Below are 26264 nucleotides of genomic sequence, written 5' to 3' on the forward strand. Positions count from 1 at the left end.
TCTAATTTACATATACCCATACTACCACAAATTACACATGTCATTGTCTAATTAGTTCCTTTGCATAAATTAACTTCAGTCTTATTAGAACCTGAAACCCGATTTCTACTTCTGCCTCTAATAAAACAGTGTCTGCTGGCATTTCAAATTGAGTGTGCATCCATCTCACCTACCAGGTCTAATTACATACTTCTATACAACCACAAAATACACAGATCATTGTCTAAATAGTTTCTTTGCATAAATTATCTTTAGTCTAATTAGCATCTGAAACCTGAATTTCTACTTTTGACTCTAATAAAACACTGTCTGCTGGCATTTCAAATTGAGTGTGCATCCATCTCACCTACCAGGTCTAATTCACATATACCCATACTACCACAAATTACACATGTCAATGTTTAATTAGTTTCTTTGCATAAATTATCTTCTGTCTAATTAGAACCTGAAACCCGAATTTCTACTTTTGCCTCTAATAAAACACTGTCTGCTGGCATTTCAAATTGAGTGTGCATCCATCCCACCTACCAGGTCTAATTCTCATATACCTATACTACAACAAAATACAGATGTCATTTTCTAATGAGTTTCTTTACATAAATTATCTTCAATCTAATTAGCACCACAAAACTGACTGTGTACCTTTGCCACTAATAAAATACTGTCTGCTGGCATTTCAAATTGAGTGTGCATCCATCTCACCTACAAGGTCTAGTTAACATATACCCATACTACCACAAATTACACATGTCAATGTCTAATTAGTTTCTTTGCATAAATTATCTTCTGTCTAATTAGAACCTGAAACCCGAATTTCTACTTTTGCCTCTAATAAAACACTGTCTGCTGGCATTTCAAATTGAGTGTGCATCCATCTTACCTACCAGGTCTAATTCATATATACCTATACTACCACAAAATACACATGTCATTGTCTAATTAGTTTCTTTGCATAAATTATCTTCTGTCTAATTAGCATCTGAAACCTGAATTTCTACTTTTGCCTCTAATAAAACACTGTCTGCTGGCATTTCAAATTGAGTGTGCATCCATCCCACCTACCAGGTCTAATTTACATATACCTATACTACCACAAAATACAGATGTCATTGTCTAATGAGTTTCTTTGCATAAATTATCTTTAGTCTAATTAGCATCTGAAACCTGAATTTCTACTTTTAACTCTAAAAAAAACACTGTCTGCTGGCATTTCAAATTGAGTGTGCATCCATCTCACCTACCAGGTCTAATTTACATACACCTATACTACCACAAAATACACATGTCATTGTCTAATTAGTTTCTTTGCATAAATTATCTTTTGTCTAATTAGAACCTGAAACCTGAATTTCTACTTTTGACTCTAATAAAACACTGTCTGCTGGCATTTCAAATTGAGTGTGCATCCATCTCACCTACCAGGTCTAATTCACATATACCAATACTACCACAAATACACATGTCATTGTCTAATGAGTTCCTTTGCATAAATTAACTTCAGTCTTATTAGCACCTGAAAACCAAATTTCTACTTCTGCCTCTAATAAAACACTGTCTGCTGGCATTTCAAATTGAGTGTGCATCCATTTCACCTACCAGGTCTAATTAACATACACCTATACCACCACAAAATACACAGTTCATTGTCTAATTAGTTTCTTTGCATAAATTATCTTTAGTCTAATTAGCATCTGAAACCTGAATTTCTACTTTTGACTCTAATAAAACACTGTCTGCTGGCATTTCAAATTAAGTGTGCATCCATCTCACCTACCAGGTCTAATTCACATATACCCATACTACCACAAATTACACATGTCAATGTTTAATTAGTTTCTTTGCATAAATTATCTTCTGTCTAATTAGAACCTGAAACCTGAATTTCTACTTTTGCCTAAAATAAAACACTGTCTGCTGGCATTTCAAATTGAGTGTGCATCCATCCCACCTACCAGGTCTAATTCACATATACCAATACTACTACAAAATACAGATGTCATTTTCTAATGAGTTTTCTTTACATAAATTATCTTCAATCTAATTAGCACCACAAAACTGACTGTGTACCTTTGCCACTAATAAAATACTGTCTGCTGGCATTTCAAATTGAGTGTGCATCCATCTCACCTACAAGGTCTAGTTAACATATACCCATACTACCTCAAATTACACAAGTCAATGTCTAATTAGTTTCTTTGCATAAATTATCTTCTGTCTAATTAGAACCTGAAACCTGAATTTCTACTTTTGCCTCTAATAAAACACTGTCTGCTGGCATTTCAAATTGAGTGTGCATCCATCTTACCTACCAGGTCTAATTCATATATACCTATACTACCACAAAATACACATGTCATTGTCTAATTAGTTTCTTTGCATAAATTATCTTCAGTCTAATTAGCATCTGAAACCTGAATTTCTACTTTTGCCTCTAATAAAACACTGTCTGCTGGCATTTCAAATTGAGTGTGCATCCATCCCACCTACCAGGTCTAATTCACATATACCTATACTACAACAAAATACAGATGTCATTGTCTAATGAGTTTCTTTGCATAAATTATCTTTAGTCTAATTAGCACCTGAAACCTGAATTTCTACTTTCGACTCTAATGAAACACTGTCTGCTGGCATTTCAAATTGAGTGTGCATCCATCTTACCTACCAGGTCTAATTCATATATACCTATACTACCACAAAATACACATGTCATTGTCTAATTAGTTTCTTTGCATAAATTATCTTCTGTCTAATTAGAACCTGAAACCTGAATTTACATTTGCCTCTAATAAAACACTGTCTGCTGGCATTTCAAATTGAGTGTGCATCCATCTCACCTACCAGGTCTAATTTACATATACCTATACTACCACAAAATACACATGTCAATATCTAATTAGTTTCTTTGCATAAATTATCTTCTGTCTAATTAGAACCTGAAACCTGAATTTCTACTTTTGCCTAAAATAAAACACTGTCTGCTGGCATTTCAAATTGAGTGTGCATCCATCCCACCTACCAGGTCTAATTCACATATACCTATACTACCACAAAATACACATGTCATTGTCTAATTAGTTTCTTTGCATAAATAATCTTCAATGTGATTAGTACCTGAGACCTAAATTTCTATTTCTGCCTCTAATAAAACACTGTCTGCTGGCATTTCAAATTGAGTGTGCATCCATCTCACCTACCAGGTCTAACTTACATACACCTATACTACCACAAAATACAGATGTCATTGTCTAATGAGTTTCTTTGCATAAATTATCTTTAGTCTAATTAGCATCTGAAACCTGAATTTCTACTTTTGACTCTAATAAAACACTGTCTGCTGGCATTTCAAATTGAGTGTGCATCCATCCCACCTACCAGGTCTAATTCACATATACCTATACTACAACAAAATACAGATGTCATTTTCTAATGAGTTTCTTTGCATAAATTATCTTTAGTCTAATTAGCATCTGAAACCTGAATTTCTACTTTTGCCTCTAATAAAACACTGTCTGCTGGCATTTCAAATTGAGTGTGCATCCATCCCACCTACCAGGTCTAATTCACATATACCTATTCTACAACAAAATACAGATGTCATTTTCTAATGAGTTTCTTTGCATAAATTATCTTTAGTCTAATTAGCATCTGAAACCTGAATTTCTACTTTTGACTCTAATAAAACACTGTCTGCTGGCATTTCAAATTGAGTGTGCATCCATCTCACCTACCAGGTCTAATTCAAATATACCTATACTACCACAAAATACACATGTGAATATCTAATTAGTTTCTTTGCATAAATTATCTTCTGTCTAATTAGAACCTGGAATCTGAATTTCTACTTTTGCCTAAAATAAAACACTGTCTGCTGGCATTTCAAATTGAGTGTGCATCCATCCCACCTACCAGGTCTAATTCACATTTACCAATACTACCACAAAATACACATGTCATTGTGTAATTAGTTTCTTTGCATAAATTATCTTCAATCTAATTAGCACCACAAAACTGACTGTGTACCTTTGCCACTAATAAAATACTGTCTGCTGGCATTTCAAATTGAGTGTGCATCCATCTCACCTACCAGGTCTAATTCACATATACCTATACTACCACAAAATACACATGTCATTGTCTAATGAGTTTCTTTGCATAAATTATCTTCAGTCTAATTAGCATCTGAAACCTGAATTTCTACTTTTGCCTCTAATAAAACACTGTCTGCTGGCATTTCAAATTGAGTGTGCATCCATCCCACCTACCAGGTCTAATTCACATATACCTATACTACCACAAAATACACATGTCATTGTCTAATTAGTTTCTTTGCATAAATTATCTTTAGTCTAATTAGCATCTGAAACCTGAATTTCTACTTTTGACTCTAATAAAACACTGTCTGCTGGCATTTCAAATTGAGTGTGCATCCATCTCACCTACCAGGTCTAATTTACATACACCTATACTACCACAAAATACACATGTCATTGTCTAATTAGTTTCTTTGCATAAATTATCTTCTGTCTAATTAGAACCTGAAACCTGAATTTCTACTTTTGCCTCTAATAAAACACTGTCTGCTGGCATTTCAAATTGAGTGTGCATCCATCTCACCTACCAGGTCTAATTCACATATACCAATACTACCACAAAATACACATGTCATTGTCTAATTAGTTTCTTTGCATAAATTAACTTCAGTCTTATTAGCACCTGAAAACCCAATTTCTACTTCTGCCTCTAATAAAACAGTGTCTGCTGGCATTTCAAATTGAGTGTGCATCCATCTCACCTACCAGGTCTAATTAACACACACCTATACCACCACAAAATACACAGTTCATTGTCTAATTAGTTTCTTTGCATAAATTATCTTTAGTCTAATTAGCATCTGAAACCTGAATTTCTACTTTTGACTCTAATAAAACACTGTCTGCTGGCATTTCAAATTAAGTGTGCATCCATCTCACCTACCAGGTCTAATTCACATATACCCATACTACCACAAATTACACATGTCAATGTTTAATTAGTTTCTTTGCATAAATTATCTTCTGTCTAATTAGAACCTGAAACCCGAATTTCTACTTTTGCCTCTAATAAAACACTGTCTGCTGGCATTTCAAATTGAGTGTGCATCCATCTCACCTACCAGGTCTAATTCACATATACCTATACTACCACAAAATACACATGTCATTGTCTAATTAGTTTCTTTGCATAAATTATCTTCAATCTAATTAGCACCACAAAACTGACTGTGTACCTTTGCCACTAATAAAATACTGTCTGCTGGCATTTCAAATTGAGTGTGCATCCATCTCACCTACCAGGTCTAGTTCACATATACCCATACTACCACAAATTGCACATGTCAATGTCTAATTAGTTTCTTTGCATAAATTATCTTCTGTCTAATTAGAACCTGAAACCTGAATTTCTACTTTTGCCTCTAATAAAACACTGTCTGCTGGCATTTCAAATTGAGTGTGCATCCATCTTACCTACCAGGTCTAATTCATATATACCTATACTACCACAAAATACACATGTCATTGTCTAATTAGTTTCTTTGCATAAATTATCTTCAGTCTAATTAGCATCTGAAACCTGAATTTCTACTTTAGCCTCTAATAAAACACTGTCTGCTGGCATTTCAAATTGAGTGTGCATCCATCCCACCTACCAGGTCTAATTCACATATACCTATACTACCACAAAATACACATGTCATTGTCTAATTAGTTTCTTTGCATAAATTATCTTTAGTCTAATTAGCATCTGAAACCTGAATTTCTACTTTTGCCTCTAATAAAACACTGTCTGCTGGCATTTCAAATTGAGTGTGCATCCATCTTACCTACCAGGTCTAATTCATATATACCTATACTACCACAAAATACACATGTCATTGTCTAATTAGTTTCTTTGCATAAATTATCTTCAATCTAATTAGAACCTGAAACCTGAATTTCTACTTCTGCCTCTAATAAAACACTGTCTGCTGGCATTTCAAATTGAGTGTGCATCCATCTCACCTACCAGGTCTAATTCAAATATACCTATACTACCACAAAATACACATGTGAATATCTAATTAGTTTCTTTGCATAAATTATCTTCTGTCTAATTAGAACCTGAAACCTGAATTTCTACTTTTGCCTAAAATAAAACACTGTCTGCTGGCATTTCAAATTGAGTGTGCATCCATCCCACCTACCAGGTCTAATTCACATATACCTATACTACCACAAAATACACATGTCAATGTCTAATTAGTTTCTTTGCATAAATAATCTTCAATGTGATTAGTACCTGAGACCTAAATTTCTACTTCTGCCTCTAATAAAACACTGTCTGCTGGCATTTCAAATTGAGTGTGCATCCATCTCACCTACCAGGTCTAACTTACATACACCTATACTACCACAAAATACAGATGTCATTGTCTAATGAGTTTCTTTGCATAAATTATCTTTAGTCTAATTAGCATCTGAAACCTGAATTTCTACTTTTGACTCTAATAAAACACTGTCTGCTGGCATTTCAAATTGAGTGTGCATCCATCCCACCTACCAGGTCTAATTCACATATACCTATACTACCACAAAATACAGATGTCATTTTCTAATGAGTTTCTTTGCATAAATTATCTTTAGTCTAATTAGCATCTGAAACCTGAATTTCTACTTTTGACTTTAATAAAACACTGTCTGCTGGCATTTCAAATTGAGTGTGATCCATCCCACCTACCAGGTCTAATTCACATATACCTATTCTACAACAAAATACAGATGTCATTTTCTAATGAGTTTCTTTGCATAAATTATCTTTAGTCTAATTAGCATCTGAAACCTGAATTTCTACTTTTGACTCTAATAAAACACTGTCTGCTGGCATTTCAAATTGAGTGTGCATCCATCTCACCTACCAGGTCTAATTCAAATATACCTATACTACCACAAAATACACATGTGAATATCTAATTAGTTTCTTTGCATAAATTATCTTCTGTCTAATTAGAACCTGGAACCTGAATTTCTTCTTTTTCCTAAAATAAAACACTGTCTGCTGGCATTTCAAATTGAGTGTGCATCCATCCCACCTACCAGGTCTAATTCACATATACCAATACTACCACAAAATACACATGTCATTGTGTAATTAGTTTCTTTGCATAAATTATCTTCAATCTAATTAGCACCACAAAACTGACTGTGTACCTTTGCCACTAATAAAATACTGTCTGCTGGCATTTCAAATTGAGTGTGCATCCATCTCACCTACCAGGTCTAGTTCACATATACCCATACTACCACAAATTGCACATGTCAATGTCTAATTAGTTTCTTTGCATAAATTATCTTCAATGTGATTAGTACCTGAGACCTAAATTTCTACTTCTGCCTCTAATAAAACACTGTCTGCTGGCATTTCAAATCGAGTGTGCATCCATCTTACCTACCAGGTCTAATTCATATATACCTATACTACCACAAAATACAGATGTCATTGTCTAATGAGTTTCTTTACATAAATTATCTTTAGTCTAATTAGCATCTGAAACCTGAATTTCTACTTTTGACTCTAATAAAACACTGTCTGAACCTCAGAGTTCTACAATGTCAATGAATGCCTAGCATTGTATGACAGACAGACTTAGCAAGAAAAAAAAATATTTCCACTGAGTTACATATAAATATTGTTAAAAGTTCAGAAGGAGACATGAACATAAATGGTCAAAATAAAATAATGACCACACTAGATAACCAGATATGAACTGAATATGCTCACGTGCATTACTGTGATTGGTTGACAGAATGACAAGAACATTAGTATAAAAGTGTTGGAACTGATTTTGTTTATAGTTGGGTGGCCAAGGCATTTTTTTCTACTTTTGACAGTAAAGTGGTATGGTACGAAGGTGAAAAATAAAAGGTTGAAGGAGCTTGATTCATTCAATCAAAAGTTATGAATTTTTTAATAATGAAAAATGACAATTTTTGGCTTTTTCGTCAAATTTCTGCCAAGAATTCAGTCTCATGAAAGTTCGACAATCTGTTAACTTTGTATTTATCTCATATAGAAACATGAAAATTTATGTTCTGGATCAAAATTTTGTTCTTATTACAGAAAACCGGAGGAATGGAAAGTTTATAGTACTCAATGTTCAGGGAACTATTAATATAGGTGAAATGTCCATGTAGAAGATGACTTCCTTGTTAAACTGAGATAGTATAATGTAAAGTTCAATATGTAATATTTTTGCCGCTGAATGTCCTTGTATATTTTTGTATTACAGATTTGCGTTTCTATTTAATTCATTATTTTGCAAAGTGCTCTGGAAATTTTGGTTTTAAATTTTCTACTCTGAATTTTTTTTCCATTTCTGACCACCCCTCCTCTGCCAAAGTGTAATGGTTCATCCCTTAGGGGTTTCACTGTAAGTAGGTCAATCTTGTATTTGTCTATCTAGTGCAGTTTTTATATGGTTGAATAGATTCTAGTGAAAGTAGAAATAACATTTGCGCTTTGAGAATTATGTGAGGGAGGAAATGGAAGTGTTAGGTATTGAAATCATGATCTTTTGCGTATTGATGTTCTTGGTAGTGTATTTGAGTAATAGAAATAAAATGAATAATTCATGACATGAATATATCCTAGACAATGGTGATGTTTTTGGTTATGCAGTTATCTTATTGATAGCTAGTGGGATTTAAGTACCAAGACCATCCTGAGTATAACAAGTAGAATATATTTTCCAATGGAATAGATGGATACTAAGCAGTCAAATTATGGTGGAATTAGATGATTAAATAATTAGTGATAGTTATCAGTTTGTAATTTGTATGTGGAATTCAAGATTGAAGCTTTAGTATTGAGATATTAAAGAAAAGGAGGCAAGTTGAAATGACAATGACAGCATCAACAGGGCATAGTTGAATGAAATGCTTTTTAATGTTGAATGGCATTGAAAAGGTCATTTGAAAGTTATCTTTTGCATTATTTTGTGCTTGACATGACTGCATAACTGAGTATTATGTGAGTGACTGTTGTTATAATTTCTTTATACTGCTACCCACACTGGTTGTGATCACTGTAGTAGGATTCAAGTACACCAAAATCTGTAGACTGAATATTTGTATAAATATGATCAAGGCAAGATCCATAGTTTGTTGTTGGTTGTTGGATAACTTGTTTATATTTGAGTTGGTTTGTCATAAGTTCAATCAATTGTTTTGCTGAAGATGTTTCTTGTAACAAATCAATATTGAAATCACCAAGTATCACTGTTGGTAGATTATTGTGGAGTTCTTCATTAAGATTTAAAAGAGCTCTTTTTAAATTGCCTATTGGTGTTGAAGGTGGAATATAAATAGCAACAACTTGAAGTAAGCCAAATGTTGTTTTGTATATTGCTGTGATAAACTCGCAGTGTAAGTAATTGTGTGATTGTGGAACCGACTCCAGGATGTTCGCTTTGCTATACAATACTAGGCCATGATATGGTCTTGTTGTTTGATTTCTGTATCGTCATGTCTGGAAATTTCAAAACCTGGAATTGTGTAATCATCATTTTGATCACCACTTTGTAATCTTGATTCACTGCAAATAAGTACATGAGCTGATGTCAAACTGAAATCATTGACAACATCTTGAAAATGGCAATGAAGTGATCTTACATTTTGATAAGCAACAATAAATTTGTTTGGTATATCATATGGAAAAGTCAAGCAAAGTTGTAACATGGAATGTGATCGCATGCGTTGCATTTCTTCTGTGACATCACTGCTGACAGATATTTGATTTTCCTGTAATGTGGTTATGTGAAGACCAGCAAGTTTTGTGACTCTGCTAAGGGCAACATAGTGTATATGACACTGGTTTCTGTTTGAAGCAGTACTGAAATCAACAACTACATCAGTGAGAGTATCACCTTGGCAACGGTGGACAGTCTTTGCACTGGCTGGTCTGATGGGGAATTGTTTTCTAACAACTTCAGCATTTTTATGTCTTCCTACTCTGAATTGCCGTGATATCTGTGTAATGGGTGTCCATGCTTTGGTTACTCTCCTCTGGTATAAATGTCGTTTTTCTTGTCGCAGTGCTTTGCCAACAGTGCTATCATCAAATAAAATCCATAGAACCATGACATGATCTAAGTCTGGTCCATCAATAAACTTTATTACTCCTGGAGTGCCATTTATTAATCCATCATCAACACACAGATTCATACATAGTTCAACTCGTTGATTTATTCCAATGGATAATTGAGATACTAATCCATTGTCTTTTGAGGACCTAACATTGCAACTATGGTTAATGTTTTTTGTTTCACTGTTTCAGAGACATCCCCAATTACAGTATCAGTAGCAGATACATTTGTTTTAGTTTCTGTAAGTCTGTCGTACACTAACACATTATGGTTATCAACAAGTCTGTTTTCACAGTAGAGATGCACTATTGAATCATTGTACGGTGGACTTCCATTATTGGTTTGTACTATGCGGGTTTTCAGAATACTGATGTCATGTGAAGTGTGTTTCCTTCACGTACACGATTAAGTAATTGTGCGAAATCCAAGTCATCTTTTTGACGCATAATATCTGTTAATTCAAACATTTTGAATAGGTCTTTCCAGATATTTAAAGCAAGTGGTCCATAATCATGCCTAAGATCATTAAATATCCAGCCATCAAAGACAGGCTTCAATTGATACAGGTCCCCAAATGCAACTATACTGACACCACCAAATAGCTGATTGTTTGCCATGATTTGTTGAAGCCGAAGGTTGATGTAGTTGAACATACCATTGCCAACCATGGAGATTTCATCAATGAAAATAATTTTTAAATTCCTGTATTTTGCTTGCAAAGTATTTAGTCTTTCTGATGTTAAGGGTTTATAGTGAAATCCTTGGCTTGCAGGAATCTGCAGCGCTGAGTGAATTGTACTCCCTTTAATATTGTATGCAGCCTTGCCTGTTGGTGCCATGAGTAATAGTAATACAGTGTCAGGATTTTCACCAGGACGACTTGAAAGATGTTTCAAAAGTACTTGATAAAGTGATTTCAGAACAACAGATTTACCAACACCTGCTCCACCTGTAACAAACACATGCAAAGGATCTGTTTTTGTTTTAATCCAATGAATTATATGATAGAATATTTCTTTTTGCTTCTTGTTAAGAATCTGTAAAATGGGGTACAGCTGACTGTCAGGCATTCGTGGGTGTTGAAGTTCTTCAATATTGGGATTGTTTACAGCCATGCCAATGTCTTGTCCTATGTCATATTGTGAATGACTGTCATTCTGTGGGGCAAATATGTTCATTGTGTCACTTTGTCTGCATCCTTCTGCAGAGTCTTGTCTTTCCTGATGTTCTGTATTTGGAGCAATATTGTCAAACATATCCACAGCTGTATTCTGTACTGCTTCAATTGCTAGATCTAATGCCTCAGCATTTTTATTGTAATCCTTTTGTTTAGTATCTACTTCCTGTTTTATTTGCAAATAGCGGTCATGGTATGTACTACAACCAGCCAATAGTTGATTTTCATGTCTCCAATGATAAAACAACATTACTAACTCTCTGTAATGATTTTCTGAGTCTCTCTCTTATGAAAACGAACATATCGGATGACTTTACTTTTTGTGCGTTTTTGTAGATAAGTTTACCGACACGATAAGTTGTCCCACTGTTGTTGTTGTCATCATTGTAAACATCATCATTGTCTTTCTTCTCTACTTCATCAGGTTTTTCCCTTTCAAAAGTATACCAAGCTGCAAAATCTGCCAAGCACAATTTCTCAAGGGCTTTTGGACGACGCTCATATTTTTTCAAGATGTTGTCACTTTCTATATCAGTAGCATTTGCCGGCATATTTTGTATTTCATCCAGTGGTTTCAGTAGAATAACTCGATCATTAGGGGGTGATGTATTAACAAATATGACATCTCGTGATGCTCTCCTCAATTTCATTTGCATAGTTAGATACACAGCCTCTTGGGCACTAACTTCAACATGATTTAGGAATTTGTTTCCTATATGTCTGACACTCTCCCTGATGTCTTGATTTCCTTCTCTCACTTCATCTACAGCTCTAGCTAGCAAGTTACTCATTCCTCATTGAGCTTTGCTGATGTAAGATGCTATGTACATTGCACAGGCATATGGATCTATAATAAATTGAATGTCCATGTTTGCCCTCCATGCTTTCAGTAGAATTTCATTATAATTATTTATTCTGATTTCATTAGGTGATCTTTTGAGGAAGATTTTTTCAGATGTTAGGGATGACTGTATTGCTTTAATGTAGGTCTCCTCATCAAGTTGTATTTTGTCTAAAAATTCACAAAATGATATGTTTTCACCAAATTGTAAATCAGTAAGTACATTTTTAATACGTGTATAGTGTTCTTTAAGGCTCTGTTCTGTTGTTTCATCAATATCCATAGGTAATGGTTGCAATATCATTGTTCTTGGCATAGGTGGTAGAGGAAAGCCAAATCTACAAACACACTGACCTTTGACTTTACATGTTTTTGCATGTCTATGCATCTGATAATTTATCAACTCTGCAAGGTTTTCATCACTGGTTTCATTGCTGCATGTAATATACTGATCTATGAAATTAATAATTTCATCATCATCATTCTCACCATACTGTGGTGCATCTTTGATCCATACAAGCATGTGTACATGTGGTGACCCTCTTTGTTGAAACTCGACTCTGTAAAAGTAGTCCTGTATTTCACCAAGTGGATGGTGTGAACTGAGTAGAAAATCATGCATAATTGCTGAAAGCAATGGTCAAAGTGTCGAGCACAAGTAACCGGGTCTGATTTGATCAGTTCAGACTTAGTGTTCCATGACATATTTAATATATCATTGTCTGTGTACTCCTTTTCATGAACTGTCTTTCCAAGAATTTTCAAAAGATGTATCCACTTGGACTCTGCTGATGAGAAGGACATGAAGTATGTAGGAATTGCAATTTGGCGTATCATAGCAAAAATGTCTCTCTTAGCACTTTCCCAATATGGTGGTGACCCTCTCAATGTTTTTATACCCTGAATCCTTCATCAAGTCTAACTATCTTGTCTACATTTTGAGGAGATTGCACTTCACTAGCTGTTACTTTACGGCCTTCAGATTACATTTGCGTAAGCATAATGATGCTTTGTCTTTGATTTGCTGAATTTGTAACTTTTTCAGTTTGAAGAAAATGTTCGGAACAGATTTCGCAACTCTTCGATCTTTATGTCGCAGTTCCCATTTGCATAGTGTACTGTATGATACTGGGATGTTTTGTTCACTTTGTCTCGGCTGACCACAAAAAATTGTTGGAAATGAGAGTTCTTCGGAATACTTATCTTGAAATATACCTAAAGGTCTGTTGCCTTCACCCGGGGCAAAGCAAAATGCTCCTTGTGAATCTATGTTTCTATCATAAGAAAGTGAAAGCATTGTATCTAATGTTCCAGCAGCCTGATCCTCTAATTTGATTTCTTCTGTCCAATCATCATTGTTATCATCACAATCATCATCATTGTTATTATCAACATTTTCATTACAGGATTCCTGTTCATCTATTTCAGAATTAAGATTGCAATCATTGTCCTGCAAAAATTCTTCCCAGTCATCAGATTCATTCTGATCACAAACATTCCAATTTGTACCAATTGTTATCTTTTCCGCTTTATACAAAGGACTGTTTTCAACTAACCACTTTGCTGCCATTATCACTTTGTGAGGTCTAATATTTTCAACTTGGTACGCATGATTGTAGCTTATTTTCCTTTTGAATTTGACAGGTATTGTTTGTGAATCATTGATAGTTCTGGGTAATGTTGAAACAGTGCTAGATACATCAGCTATGACATTTACAATATTGCCTTTGAGACTAACTTGTCTACCCCGTGGCAATTCTCTGATTTGCATGAAAGGAATACGTAAGGCAACAAGTCTTTCTTCGAGTGGATGTAATTTTAACTCTGGTGGGATTCCTGGGAATGACATTTTGTTTGCTACAGCACAAGGTGGCAGCTTGGACTGTTTTAAATATGAGTAACAAGTTTGACATAATGGTGACATTTCATCATCTGTGGCATTTACATAGGATGATGCCAATGATGACAATTTACTTTTAATATTATTGTAATTTACAACACTTTCTCTGTACCACAGCTGTTCACAGCACACACATACAAATGTTGGACCATCTGAACTGATTTATGGAAAACTTCAATAAGTTCATTAATTGATTTGGCACCACTGCAATTTCTTTTAATTTTCTTAGCTCTTGCATCACCTTCTTTTTCAGCTTGTCTGTACACTTCATCAGACCGTCTTAATTTCTTTGATTTAGCATTTCTCTGTTGTTCACTTTGTCTGTACACCTCATCAGACCGTCTTAATTTCATTGATTTCACATTTCTCTGTTGTTCACTGTGTCTGTACACTTCATCAGACCGTCTTAATTTCATTGATTGAACATTTCTCTGTTGTTCACTTTGTCTGTACACCTCATCAGACCGTCTTAATTTCATTGATTGAACATTTCTCTGCTGTTCATTTTCTCTGAACTCTACATTTTCCTTTTTTCTTGCTTTCTTTCTTGTCTTTCACTTTCTCTTTTTCTCTATAATTTGCACAGTCTGTGGTTTCAGCCGTGTCATGAAATGTCTCTGTATCTCTTTCCTCAAGGAAATCATAGTGCCCACTATCAATTTGTCCTTCTACACGGATTGCATGGTATAATAGGTGTATTGTTTCAGAGGATTCACCTTCAGTGTCGAATGGTTCATTCAGAACATCTAGATGAACTGCAATTTTTACACTGTATGCCATAGCAGCTGCATTTATTTCAATATGGCCACCATGAGTTGCCAAACCTGGGTCAGATATAGACATGTACTGTCTGTAGTCATCTTGATTATTCACATGATATCTCTGATATTCACCTTTAATGAACTGCTCATATTGATCCCAATGATCAATTATATAGTTGACAATTTGTAATCTTACAGCATTATGATGAATCTGAGATCCAAAGAGACCTTGACTTATAGCCCTAAATAAACAATTGCCATCACCCTCAATAACCACCTTTCTGTAAGAATTTTGTGGACATTGTCTTTTACGTTGGAGATGCAATTTTCTCTTTTCATTTTGGCCTTGTGGCTTAATTTCTTTACTCTCATTGTATTGATGTATTCAACTTCTAACAGATGTGATAAGATTCCTTCAGATTATTGTAGTTGTTGCAGTATCAAAAAGGTGTAATCTGGAATAAATGCTGTTGTGTTTCACTCAAGAATTCGTGTACAAGTTATCCTTGTATTCTCTAGGATGGATGGTTTATTAGATAAAACACCAAGAATAAATAAATATATCTCTGTATGTTGTGTATATATATCTTGTGGCAGTCACTATTAAATTAAAGCAAGTACTCAAATCTTCCAATTTTAAATATTTATTTGATTCTTATGATGGTGTGATTGTTATAATAGTGAAAAGTGAGCCTTCTAACGGCCAAATGTCTGAGCGTTCTGTGAGCCTTCCAACGGCCAAATGTGCAAATATGAGCCTTCTAGCGGCCAAATATGAGCCTTCCAACGGCCAAATGTGAGCCTTCCAACGGCCAAATATGCAAATATGAGCCTTCCAGCGGCCAAATGTGCAAATATGAGCCTTCTAGCGGCCAAATACAAGCCTTATTACAGCAAAATCAACCTCTTGAGCAGTAGTGGTGCAGGACTTCGGCTTGTAGATGTAATCTGTATAAGAAATAAAATCAATATATGATTTGAGTGGCAGCATGGGCTAAGGGACGGACCATTAGACTTTGTAGACTTTGGCAAGGGGGGGAGGGGTGGTCAGAACCGGAAAAAAAAATTTTCAGAGCAGAAAATTTGAAAAACAAAATTTTCAGACTTCTCTCCAAAATAAAAAATATTCAGAACGTAACCGATAATAAAAAATTCTGCAAAACTCAGAAGAAAAAAAAATTTGCAAGTCTATTTTCATTTGAAAAAAATAAAATTATCGGACGTAAAAAAAAAATTTTCAGAATCCAGTCGTGACCACTGCCCTCCCAAAGTCTAATTGTCCGTCCCTAAATTTAAAGTTCAAAAAAAAACCAGTAGAAAGTTCATGCCAACAAAATGTCACCCTATCAAAAATACTGCCAAAGTACTGCTCCCATTTGATCAGGACTTTTCAAATAACTGCAACAAATTTGAGTCATGTATGTAGCCCACCATGAACTGTATAATATATCAGTCTATCGAATTCTAAAATTCTTTGACAAAAAATAGGAAGACATATACCATAAAATATGCAAATAAACGGACCTACCCTAGGCATTTTCCAGGTAAACGTTTATGATTTATCTGCTCAATTTCAATATTTTGAAAAACAACCCTTATATACAACAACTACACTTCCCCCTCTATACAATGTTTGGTTCCTTGAAAAAATGTGTACTGTGTCTTGAATGACCATAGTCGGCCATATTTCTATTGGAGATGCGTATTTTTTATTGAACGAATTTGATTTTTTTTTCCATATTTACGACTCCTCAAGCACATCGTTCTCGAGATTCAAAATTTTTGATCACTACCATAATGAACAAATTATCTTTATCCGATGAAATCGTGTCTATTTTCACAAATTCAAAGTCTAACCTTTTGACGCAATAAACTTCTGACGTCGCACGGATACGCATACTAGTACACCTTGGCCACGTCGGCCATCTTGTTTTTCCACTAACACGTGTCCTCACCACTTGTTGAATATTTACGACTCATCAAGGACACCGTTCTCGAGATTCAAAATTGTTGATCACTACCATAATGAACAAATTTATCTTTATCTCGATGAAATCATGTCTATTTTCACAAATTCAAAGTCTAACCTTTTGACGCAATAAACTTCTGACGTCGCACGGATACGCATACTTTACTAGTACACCTTGGCCACGTCGGCCATCTTGTTTTTCCACTAACACGTGTCCTCACCACTTGTTCATATTTACGACTCATCAAGGACACCGTTCTCGAGATTCAAAATTATTGATCGCTTCCATAATGAACAAATTTACCTTTAGCTAGATGAAATCTTGTCTATTTTCACAAATACAAAGTCTAATCTTTTGACGCAAAATCTACCGTACACCTTAGCCACATCGGCCACCTTGTTTTTCCACTAACACTAACAGTAACACGTATCATCGCGACTTGTTACCATACAAAAGAGTGAAACACTTACCTGACTTTTTCCTGTGACGGTCCTCTAGATGCACTAAGGTTTATAAAGCAGCTTAGTGCCGTTACCTTGCTTCGGATTGCCAGCAATAGCCGGCCTTCGACGATATTTCTGACGATGAGTACTACGGCTTTACTCTAGCCAGAGACGATGCTGAAGTTGGACTCAGTTTCGGATTCGGTTTCGGATTCGGTTCTTATATTTCCAGCTTATGTTATTATTTTTTCGAAGAATATAATAACTACTGATACACAAGGAGATATTTTAACTAGATGAAATTGCACAAATAGCATGTATTTTATCACATAAATGTAGCATGTAGTTCATGACATAAATGTTTCATATATAATGATAATTTATAAAGTTTAAAAAATCAAAACACTTTAGGCAGTAGAGCAAGGAACTGTAATGCATGACTACACAAGACAAAACTGCTGAAAATCAGTCAAAAGTTACAACTTATGAGCTGTCCATCTCAATTATGGGCATTATGCAGTTCAGACTATTCAAGCTAACAGTACTACGCACAATTCAAAGAAATGCATTCAATGCTATCTTTATTACGCAACATATTATGTAAAACAACATCAATCAAAACATCAAATTAATACAACATATTAACATTAAAACATGTGACACACATTGACATATAAAATGATTAAAGTATGTTTTTGTAAATATTGTTTTCCTTGCTCGACACTTCCTTTAAATTTTAAATTAGAGTGCTTTGAAGCTTTCTGTAATTTCTACTTTTTTAACCATTTGTGAATATATGCACACAATTTATGCCATGAAATATATGCATTGTTTTATTGTGATCTTATTTTCACTTTGTCTAGTGTGATTAGATATTATTTTAGCTGAAAAAAGGTCCAGGGAAAGTAAGGAAAATCCAGTATTCCACAGTGTAACAATTGGCTGAAAATATAAAATTTCTTTCAGTCTCTCGAATCCGAAACCGAATCCGAAACCGTGTCTAACTTCAGCATCGTCTGGCCAGAGTGTAACGTGGGGATAGCGCCCTCAAACCACAGATACCCAGAACCATGGTCATCATGCTTCCCATAGACTACCATGTATCAAAAAAATTAAAACTGTGATAACTTCATTAATATGCAAGTCACGCCCACCAAAACCTTTTCAGTTCTAGCCATTTGAATTCTGAAGATGTCTACCAAATTTGACTGAAATACGTTCAGCCGTTTTGAGATAATGGGGATACAGACACACACACACACAGACAGACATGGCTAAACCATATGCTCACGTGTGTGAACACGTGAGCAAAAAAGGACAGAATTGATGGTGGAAGATGTAAAAAATATGGAGGACATTTTAATTTATGGACTTGTTATTGAACAACAGAAAATCATAGGCTTAATAAACAATTCTTGGTTGGATGACAGTGCAAATACAAGAAAGGCAAATCATTGCCATCGACCCCCAAGGCTCTCTGGGTATGAGTGGTAGGAAGTTATTGGAAAAGCTGGTCAACTATGTTAAATTGACACATTTTATAAAAAATAGTGACAACATCACTGTTTGCTCCCATATAGTTATCAAAACAAGTTAACAATTGTATGAAACATGAACATACATATACAGACAGACTGACATACACAGACTGGCACAGAGTGATGACATTGACCCCAAGTGTGCCTTGGCCATGGAGAGTGATAAAGATATAACAACAGCTGAATGTAATGATAAAATAGTTAAGTATAGGCCTATTCAGGCACTGAGAGTGAATATGTTACAGCAATTTGATTAGTTTATTTTCCTTTACTACTCCTGTGATAATCTTTAAGACAATCAATCTGCAAGGTAGTTTATGTATTGACAAATATGTTATCTTTTACAAGCACACAGTAAACTGTTCTTGATTTTTCATTTACAATATTTGACATAGACTGATCATACATAACATGCAACCAATGTTTACACTTTGCCCATACACCAGATACATGGAGAAATTTCAACATACAATCATCAACTCAGAAACCCTACAGGGAAAAGTAAACATTGTTTTCTTCCAGAACAGCTGGTGCATCCACATCTGGAACAACTTACAAACTTAACCAATTACACAAGGATGATGACACATGAGATAAAGTTAAACTGTGGTGAACTTGACTATTCCTTTCAAATCCTTACCTAACTTGACATCTTAAACTAAAATACACTGCATGGTTAATTGCGCACAAAAATACATTTGGGTGGACCATTTGATAAGGGACGGTGTCTGGAAGATCGATGAGGTACATTATCTTTTTTATTCGATCTGTTGTACATTCTTTTCTCCCCACTCTTTTTGTGAAACCTTCTCTGGTTGAATTTTTTATTGGCATTTGTTTGGATTTTTTTCAAAATCGGCCAGGATTTATTTACCGCATTTCAACACCAAATACAGTTTACCATATCAAATGCTTACTATATCACGTACATTACATACTCTTAGTTCCAGTAGGTATAAAATTACCAAAAATAATCTTAAAAATACAAAATGAAAGATATCCCAGTAAAACTGACAGTTTCGCAAAGTTGCCCCAAAAATTCAAAATTCCGGATTTCAACTTAATTTCAATATACCTTATTAACAAAAACCCTAAGAACCGGTTTACTAAATATCAAAGCAATCAGACTGGTAAATTTTGAGAAACAGTTTTTTGACCAAAAATGAGAAAAATTGCCCCCAAAATACAAAATTGCACATTTCATCCTAATTTTAAATATATTTAATTAACATAAACTCTAGGAACCTGTACACTAGATATCAAAGCTACCAGATCAGAAGTTTTAGGAGAAAATTTTTTTGACCAAAAAAGGCAAAAAATTGCACCAAAAATAAAAAAAATTGCCAGTTTCAACATACCTTCAATACATTATATTGAGATTAATCTTAGATACCTGTATACCAAATATCAAAGCTATCAAATCAGTAGTTTTTGGATAAAACAATTTTTTATCAAAAATTGGGAAAATTGCCCCAAAATTACAAATATGACAATATCAATACAATTTGTACAAGCATGACTGAGGTCATCCTGAGGAACATGAATATTAAGTTTCATGGCAATCAGACGAGCAATTTCAGAGAACAAGATTTTTTGACTAAAAGCAGAAAAAATACCCTAAAAATACAAACATGCAAATTTCATCCCAATTTTTGCACACATAATTTAGAATATCTAAAGAAATCTGCATACCAAGTTTGAACAAAATCTGACCAATGCTTACTGAGTTTTAGCCATTTGCAGGATTTTTTCCTTTTTTTCCCTCATTTGCATATTTTTGGCACTGACATGTTCATTTGAACAAATTCACATCTCCACCCCTAGGTGCACCTGTACACCAAATACCTAGACAGTAGGTGCTACGGTTTAGGAGTTTTTGATGTGGACAGACATAGATATATACATACATACATACATACATACATACATACGTACATACATACATACATACATACAGACGACATTTTTCCACCTTATACGAATACCTCCCATTTGCATATATATATATGCATATATGGGAGCTAAAAATGGTAAAAAGGTCAATTTAAAAGCATGGAAAATGTATTTTGTGGTAGTATAGGTAAATATGAATTAGACCTGGTAGGTAAGATGGATGCACACTCAATTTGAAATGACAGCAGACAGTGTTTTATTTTAGGCAGAAGTAGAAATTCAGGTTTCAGGTATTAATCACACTGAAGATAATTTATGCAAAGAAACTAATAAGACAATGACATGTGTATTTTGTGGTAGTATAGGTATATGTAAATTAGACCTGGTAGGTGAGATGGATGCACACTCAATTTGAAATGCCAGCAGACAGTGTTTTATTAGAGGCAAAGGAACAAATTTCGTTTTGTGGTGCTAATTAGACTGAAGATAATTTATGCAAAGAAACTAACTATATATTTACATGTGTCATTTGTGATAGTATGGGTATATGTGAATTAGACCTGGTAGGTGAGATGGATGCACACTCAATTTGAAATGCCAGCAGACAGTGTTTTATTAGGGGCAGAAGTAGAAATCAAGGTTTCAGGTGCTAATTAGACAGAAGTTAATTTATGCAAAGAAACTAATTAGACAATGACATGTGTATTTTGTGGTAGTACAATTATATGTAAACTAGACCTGGTAGGTGAGATGGATGCACACTCAATTTGAAATACCAGCAGAGAGTGTTTTATAAGAGGTAGAAATAGAAATTCAGGTTTAAGGTGCTTATTAGACTGAAGATAATTTATGCAAAGAAACTAATAAGACAATGACATGTGTATTTTGTGGTAGTATGAGTATATGTAAATTAGACCTGGTAGGTGGGATGGATGCACACTCAATTTGAAATGCCAGCAGACAGTGTTTTATTAGAGGCTAAAGTAGAAATTTAGGTTTCAGATGCTAATTAGACTGAAGATAATTTATGCAAAGAAACTAATTAGACAATGACATGTGTATTTTGTGGTAGTATAGGTATATTTGAATTAGACCTGGTAGGTGAGATGGATGCACACTCAATTTGAAATGCCAGCAGACAGTGTTTTATTAGAGGCTAAAGTAGAAATTCAGGTTTCAGATGCTAATTAGACTGAAGATAATTTATGCAAAGAAACTAATTAGACAATGACATGTGTATTTTGTGGTAGTATAGGTATATATGAAATAGACCTGGTAGGTGGGATGGATGCACACTCAATTTGAAATGCCAGCAGACAGTGTTTTATTAGAGGCAGATGTAGAAATTCAGGTTTCAGGTTCTAATTAGATTGAAGATAATTTATGCAAAGAAACTAATTAGACAATGACATGTGTATTTTGTTGTAGTACAATTATATGTGAACTAGACCTGGTAGGTGAGATGGATGCACACTCAATTTGAAATGCCAGCAGACAGTATTTTATTAGAGGCAAAGGTACAAAGTTGGTTTTGTGGTGCTAATTAGACTGAAGATAATTTATGCAAAGAAACTAATTAGACAATGACATGTGTATTTTGTGGTAGTATAGGTATATATGAATTAGACCTGGTAAGTAAGATGGATGCACACTCAATTTGAAATACCAGCAAACAGTGTTTTATTAGAGGCAGAAGTAGAAATTCAGGTTTCACGTACTATCACACTGAAGATAATTTATGCAAAGAAACTAATTAGACAATGACATGTGTATTTTGTGGTAGTATAGGTATATATGAATTAGACCTGGTAGGTGAGATGGATGCACACTCAATTTGAAATACCAGCAGACAGTGTTTTATTAGAGGCAAAAGTAGAAATTCAGGTTTCAGATGCTAATTAGACTGAAGATAATTTATGCAAAGAAACTAATTAGACAATGACATGTGTATTTTGTGGTAGTATAGGTATATATGAATTAGACCTGGTAAGTAAGATGGATGCACACTCAATTTGAAATGCCAGCAGACAGTGTTTTATCAGAGGCAAAAGTACAAATATGGTTTGCTGGTGCTAATTCGACTGAAGATAATTTATGCAAAGAAACTAATTAGACAATGACATGTGTATTTTTTGGTAGTATAGGTATATATGAATTAGACCTGGTAAGTAAGATGGATGCACACTCAATTTGAAATACCAGCAAACAGTGTTTTATTAGAGGCAAAAGTACAAATATGGTTTGCTGGTGCTAATTCGACTGGAGATAATTTATGCAAAGAAACTAATTAGACAATGACATGTGTATTTTGTGGTAGTATAGGTATATATGAATTAGACCTGGTAGGTAAGATGGATGCACACTCAATTTGAAATGCCAGCAGACAGTGTTTTATTAGAGGCAGAAGTAGAAATTCAGGTTTCAGGTGCTAATTAGACTGAAGATAATTTATGCAAAGAAACTAATTAGACAATGACATGTGTATTTTGTTGTAGTACAATTATATGTGAACTAGACCTGGTAGGTGAGATGGATGCACACTCAATTTGAAATACCAGCAGACAGTGTTTTATTAGAGGCAAAAGTAGAAATTCAGGTTTCAGATGCTAATTAGAGTGAAGATAATTTATGCAAAGAAACTAATTGGACAATTACATGTGTATTTTGTGGTTGTATGGGTATATATGAATTAGACCTGGTAGGTGAGATGGATGCACACTCAATTTGAAATGCCAGCAGACAGTGTTTTATTAGAGGCAAAAGTACAAATTTGGTTTTCAGGAGCTGATTAGACTGAAGATAATTTATGCAAAGAAACTAATTAGACAATGACATTTGTATTTTGTGGTAGTATGGGTATATGTGAATTAGACACGCTAGTTGAGATGGATGCACACTCAATTTGAAATGCCTGAAGTCAATTTTGTTCTTTCATTGAGTGCAATACAAAAATTAAATGAGATTATTCGATGGTGTGACATAAATATAGTAATTTTATGCAGAAATTAAGTTAATCTTAGACGACATATGCATTTTTAAGGGAAGATATACAAGTTTTTCACACGTATTTATCGAATTTTTACCCAATATTATATTTTGTATAATATGTGTAAAAAGGTCTGCTCACCGATCAAGAAAAAGCGCCCTCACACAGTTCAGTGTAGTGTAAGCAAACAATGAAAATCTGTTTTCGGCTAAAATAAATTCTGGTTAAAATAAATTGTGAGCAGTACCTTGTATGCAAAGATAAATACTTGTCGTCAAGAACAATTTTTACTAGTATATATTTTAAATCTAAATTGTGTGCTTGTTTTCACAATTAAAATAGTAAAAAAATAGAAATTACAGAAAATTTCAAACTACTTTAATTCAAAATTGAAAGAAGTGTCGAGCAAGGAAAACAACATTTACAAAAACATTTATACTTTAATTTGTTTATTTGTCACAATGTGTATCACGTGGTGTAATGCTAATGTGTAGTATTACTTTTTTGTTTTGATTGGTGTTCTTCTACATAGATTTCATTTCAAATGTACCATACTAAACTCCCTGACTAAAACTATCAGTTAATATGTTGTATAATAAAGATTGCATTGAATTCACTTCTTTGTATTGTGCTTAGTACAGTTAGCTTGAATAGTCCAAACTGCAAAATGCCCATTGTTTTTATAAGTTGTAACTTTTGACTAATTTTTCAGCAGTTTTGTCTAGTGTTTTTATGCACTATAGTTTCTTGCTCTACTGCCTTAAGTGTTTTGTTTTTTAAACTGTTTAAATTATGATTATGTATTAAACATTTATGTCATGAAATACATGTTACATGTGTAGTAAGGTGATCTAGTTAAAATATCTCCTTGTGTATCAGTAGTTATTATATCCTTCGAAAAAATAATAAAATAAAATTTTATAAAATAAAGTAATAATAAAACCATTCTCATTTATTCGAATCCGAAACCGAATCCGAAACTGAGTCTAATTTCAGCATCGTTGTATGCCAAGTTAAGTGGCAGGAAGTGCAACGTACTGTCGCCGTACTGCCGTATTCCGTCTAATACTTCAAGCCGTCGACATTATTTTTCCGAAAAAAATATGGGATATTTTAACTCTTCGCAGTATAAATATGGTAATATAGTAGTCTTCAGTCAAAGTTGAGGTCGTAGAGAAGAGTACTCGTTTTGTCTGCCAGCTTCCACGATAAAGTATGTCTGCTGGGTTTTGTCTGCTAGCTTCAGCCGAGTAAGACACAATCGATCGTCTTCGCCATGTCCCACTTTATATCTCCCATTAAGCGATTGAATGAAATGATCTATATATACTAAGGCGAAGCATTGCCAATGTAAAAAAAACACCTACCTTTTTATCCCTCAAAATTTGGGTAGAATGAGGCGCGTCCTATGTACTGAGACAAACTGGGATCTGAGTGTCTTTTCACGTTCACGTTGGAGAGACGATTCAACATTCATTTCGGAATCGGCTTCAGAGAAAACATGTCTGAATACCAGACACCAAGGGTAATTTTAGATTCTGATTCAGGGGTTGTAGCTCGGAATAGCCCAAAAATGTGAATCCTTGGTAGCCAAATTGGGTATTTTGTGAAGACAACAGGCGTGCATTGGGAGGCCATAGGGTACTATACTTAAACCAAGTTGTTGAAAAATCGCTTCAGAAATGACTGAGAAATGGCTGGTTACAGATGACGGATGGACATGACTTCGGATTCGGATTCAGAAAATACGAGTCTGAATACCAGATGTCAAGGGTAATTTTGATCAGATTCAAGGGATGTAGCTCTGAATAGCCAAAAAAAAATATTTGGTGGTCAAGCCAAAAAAAAAATATTTGGTGGTCAAATTGGATTATTTGTGAAAAAGTGGCGTGCATTGAGTGGTCATAGGGTTCAATACTGAGCCCAAGTTGTTCTAAATCCCTTTACAAATGGCTGAGATATCATTGGTGACGGATGCACGGATGACAGACGGACCTAATCTACTAGTCCCATGCGCTACGCATGGACTAACAACAACCGAATCAAATGGTGTATGGGAATATGTTGAATACCTGGTAGTCACTTAGACTTACAAGAGTGAATTTACCGACATCAAAACATAATCTTCTTAGTGAATTTCTGAGGTAGAATGCAATAATAAAGAATAAAGGAAGTGTCCTCTTTTATGAAAAATGGTCAAAGAGTAGAATTATAAGGCTTAAAGACATCTCGAATGATAACAGAAATGAATGGCTTGAACAGTGGGAAATAATTGCAAAAATTAGAGGAGGTATAAATAGACATGCACAAGAGGAAATTAAGACAGAGTATGAATCATTTCTCAATTCTATTCCAGATTCCTGAAAACAATCATCACTTTAAACATCCAAAATGAAGAAAACTTTGATATTTTAGAATTCGAGAATTATTATCTGACAAAGAGCGGTGTCCAAACTAAGTCACTTTTCTTTCCTCATGGATGAATACATTAGCTGAGTTTTATCATAAAGTTTTCAAGCCTTGTAGAAGAAGAAACATTGAAGAAGGATGCGCCCTGCATGGATTTAGATGATGATCTTCTTAGTTAAATAGCTGA

The 26264-nt window shown here is 34.4% G+C and overlaps 1 protein-coding gene across 1 annotated transcript; it reads right to left on the reverse strand.

Annotated features, from left to right (window-relative positions):
• Positions 1 to 10518: 10518 nt before the first annotated feature.
• Positions 10519 to 12127, reverse strand: LOC139117715 (uncharacterized). The gene is made up of 2 exons (XM_070680958.1): positions 11683 to 12127; positions 10519 to 11387 (listed from the first exon to the last, which is right to left on the reverse strand). Exons 1-2 carry the CDS (start codon positions 12125 to 12127, stop codon positions 10519 to 10521), a joined length of 1314 nt encoding a protein of 437 aa, XP_070537059.1.
• Between the last annotated feature and the right edge of the window lie 14137 nt (positions 12128 to 26264).

The sequence above is a fragment of the Ptychodera flava genome, chromosome 18 (genome assembly GCF_041260155.1).
Source record: "Ptychodera flava strain L36383 chromosome 18, AS_Pfla_20210202, whole genome shotgun sequence".
NCBI lineage: Eukaryota > Metazoa > Hemichordata > Enteropneusta > Ptychoderidae > Ptychodera > Ptychodera flava.

Excerpts from the sequence above, each read along its gene's own strand:
- LOC139117715 (XM_070680958.1), bottom strand. The coding sequence starts at position 12,127 with ATGAGTAACTTGCTAGCTAGAGCTGTAGATGAAGTGAGAGAAGGAAAT. Across the intron at positions 11,388-11,682 it reads TGGGACAACTTATCGTGTCG|AACATCAGGAAAGACAAGAC; the intron begins GTAAACTTATCT and ends CTCCAAATACAG.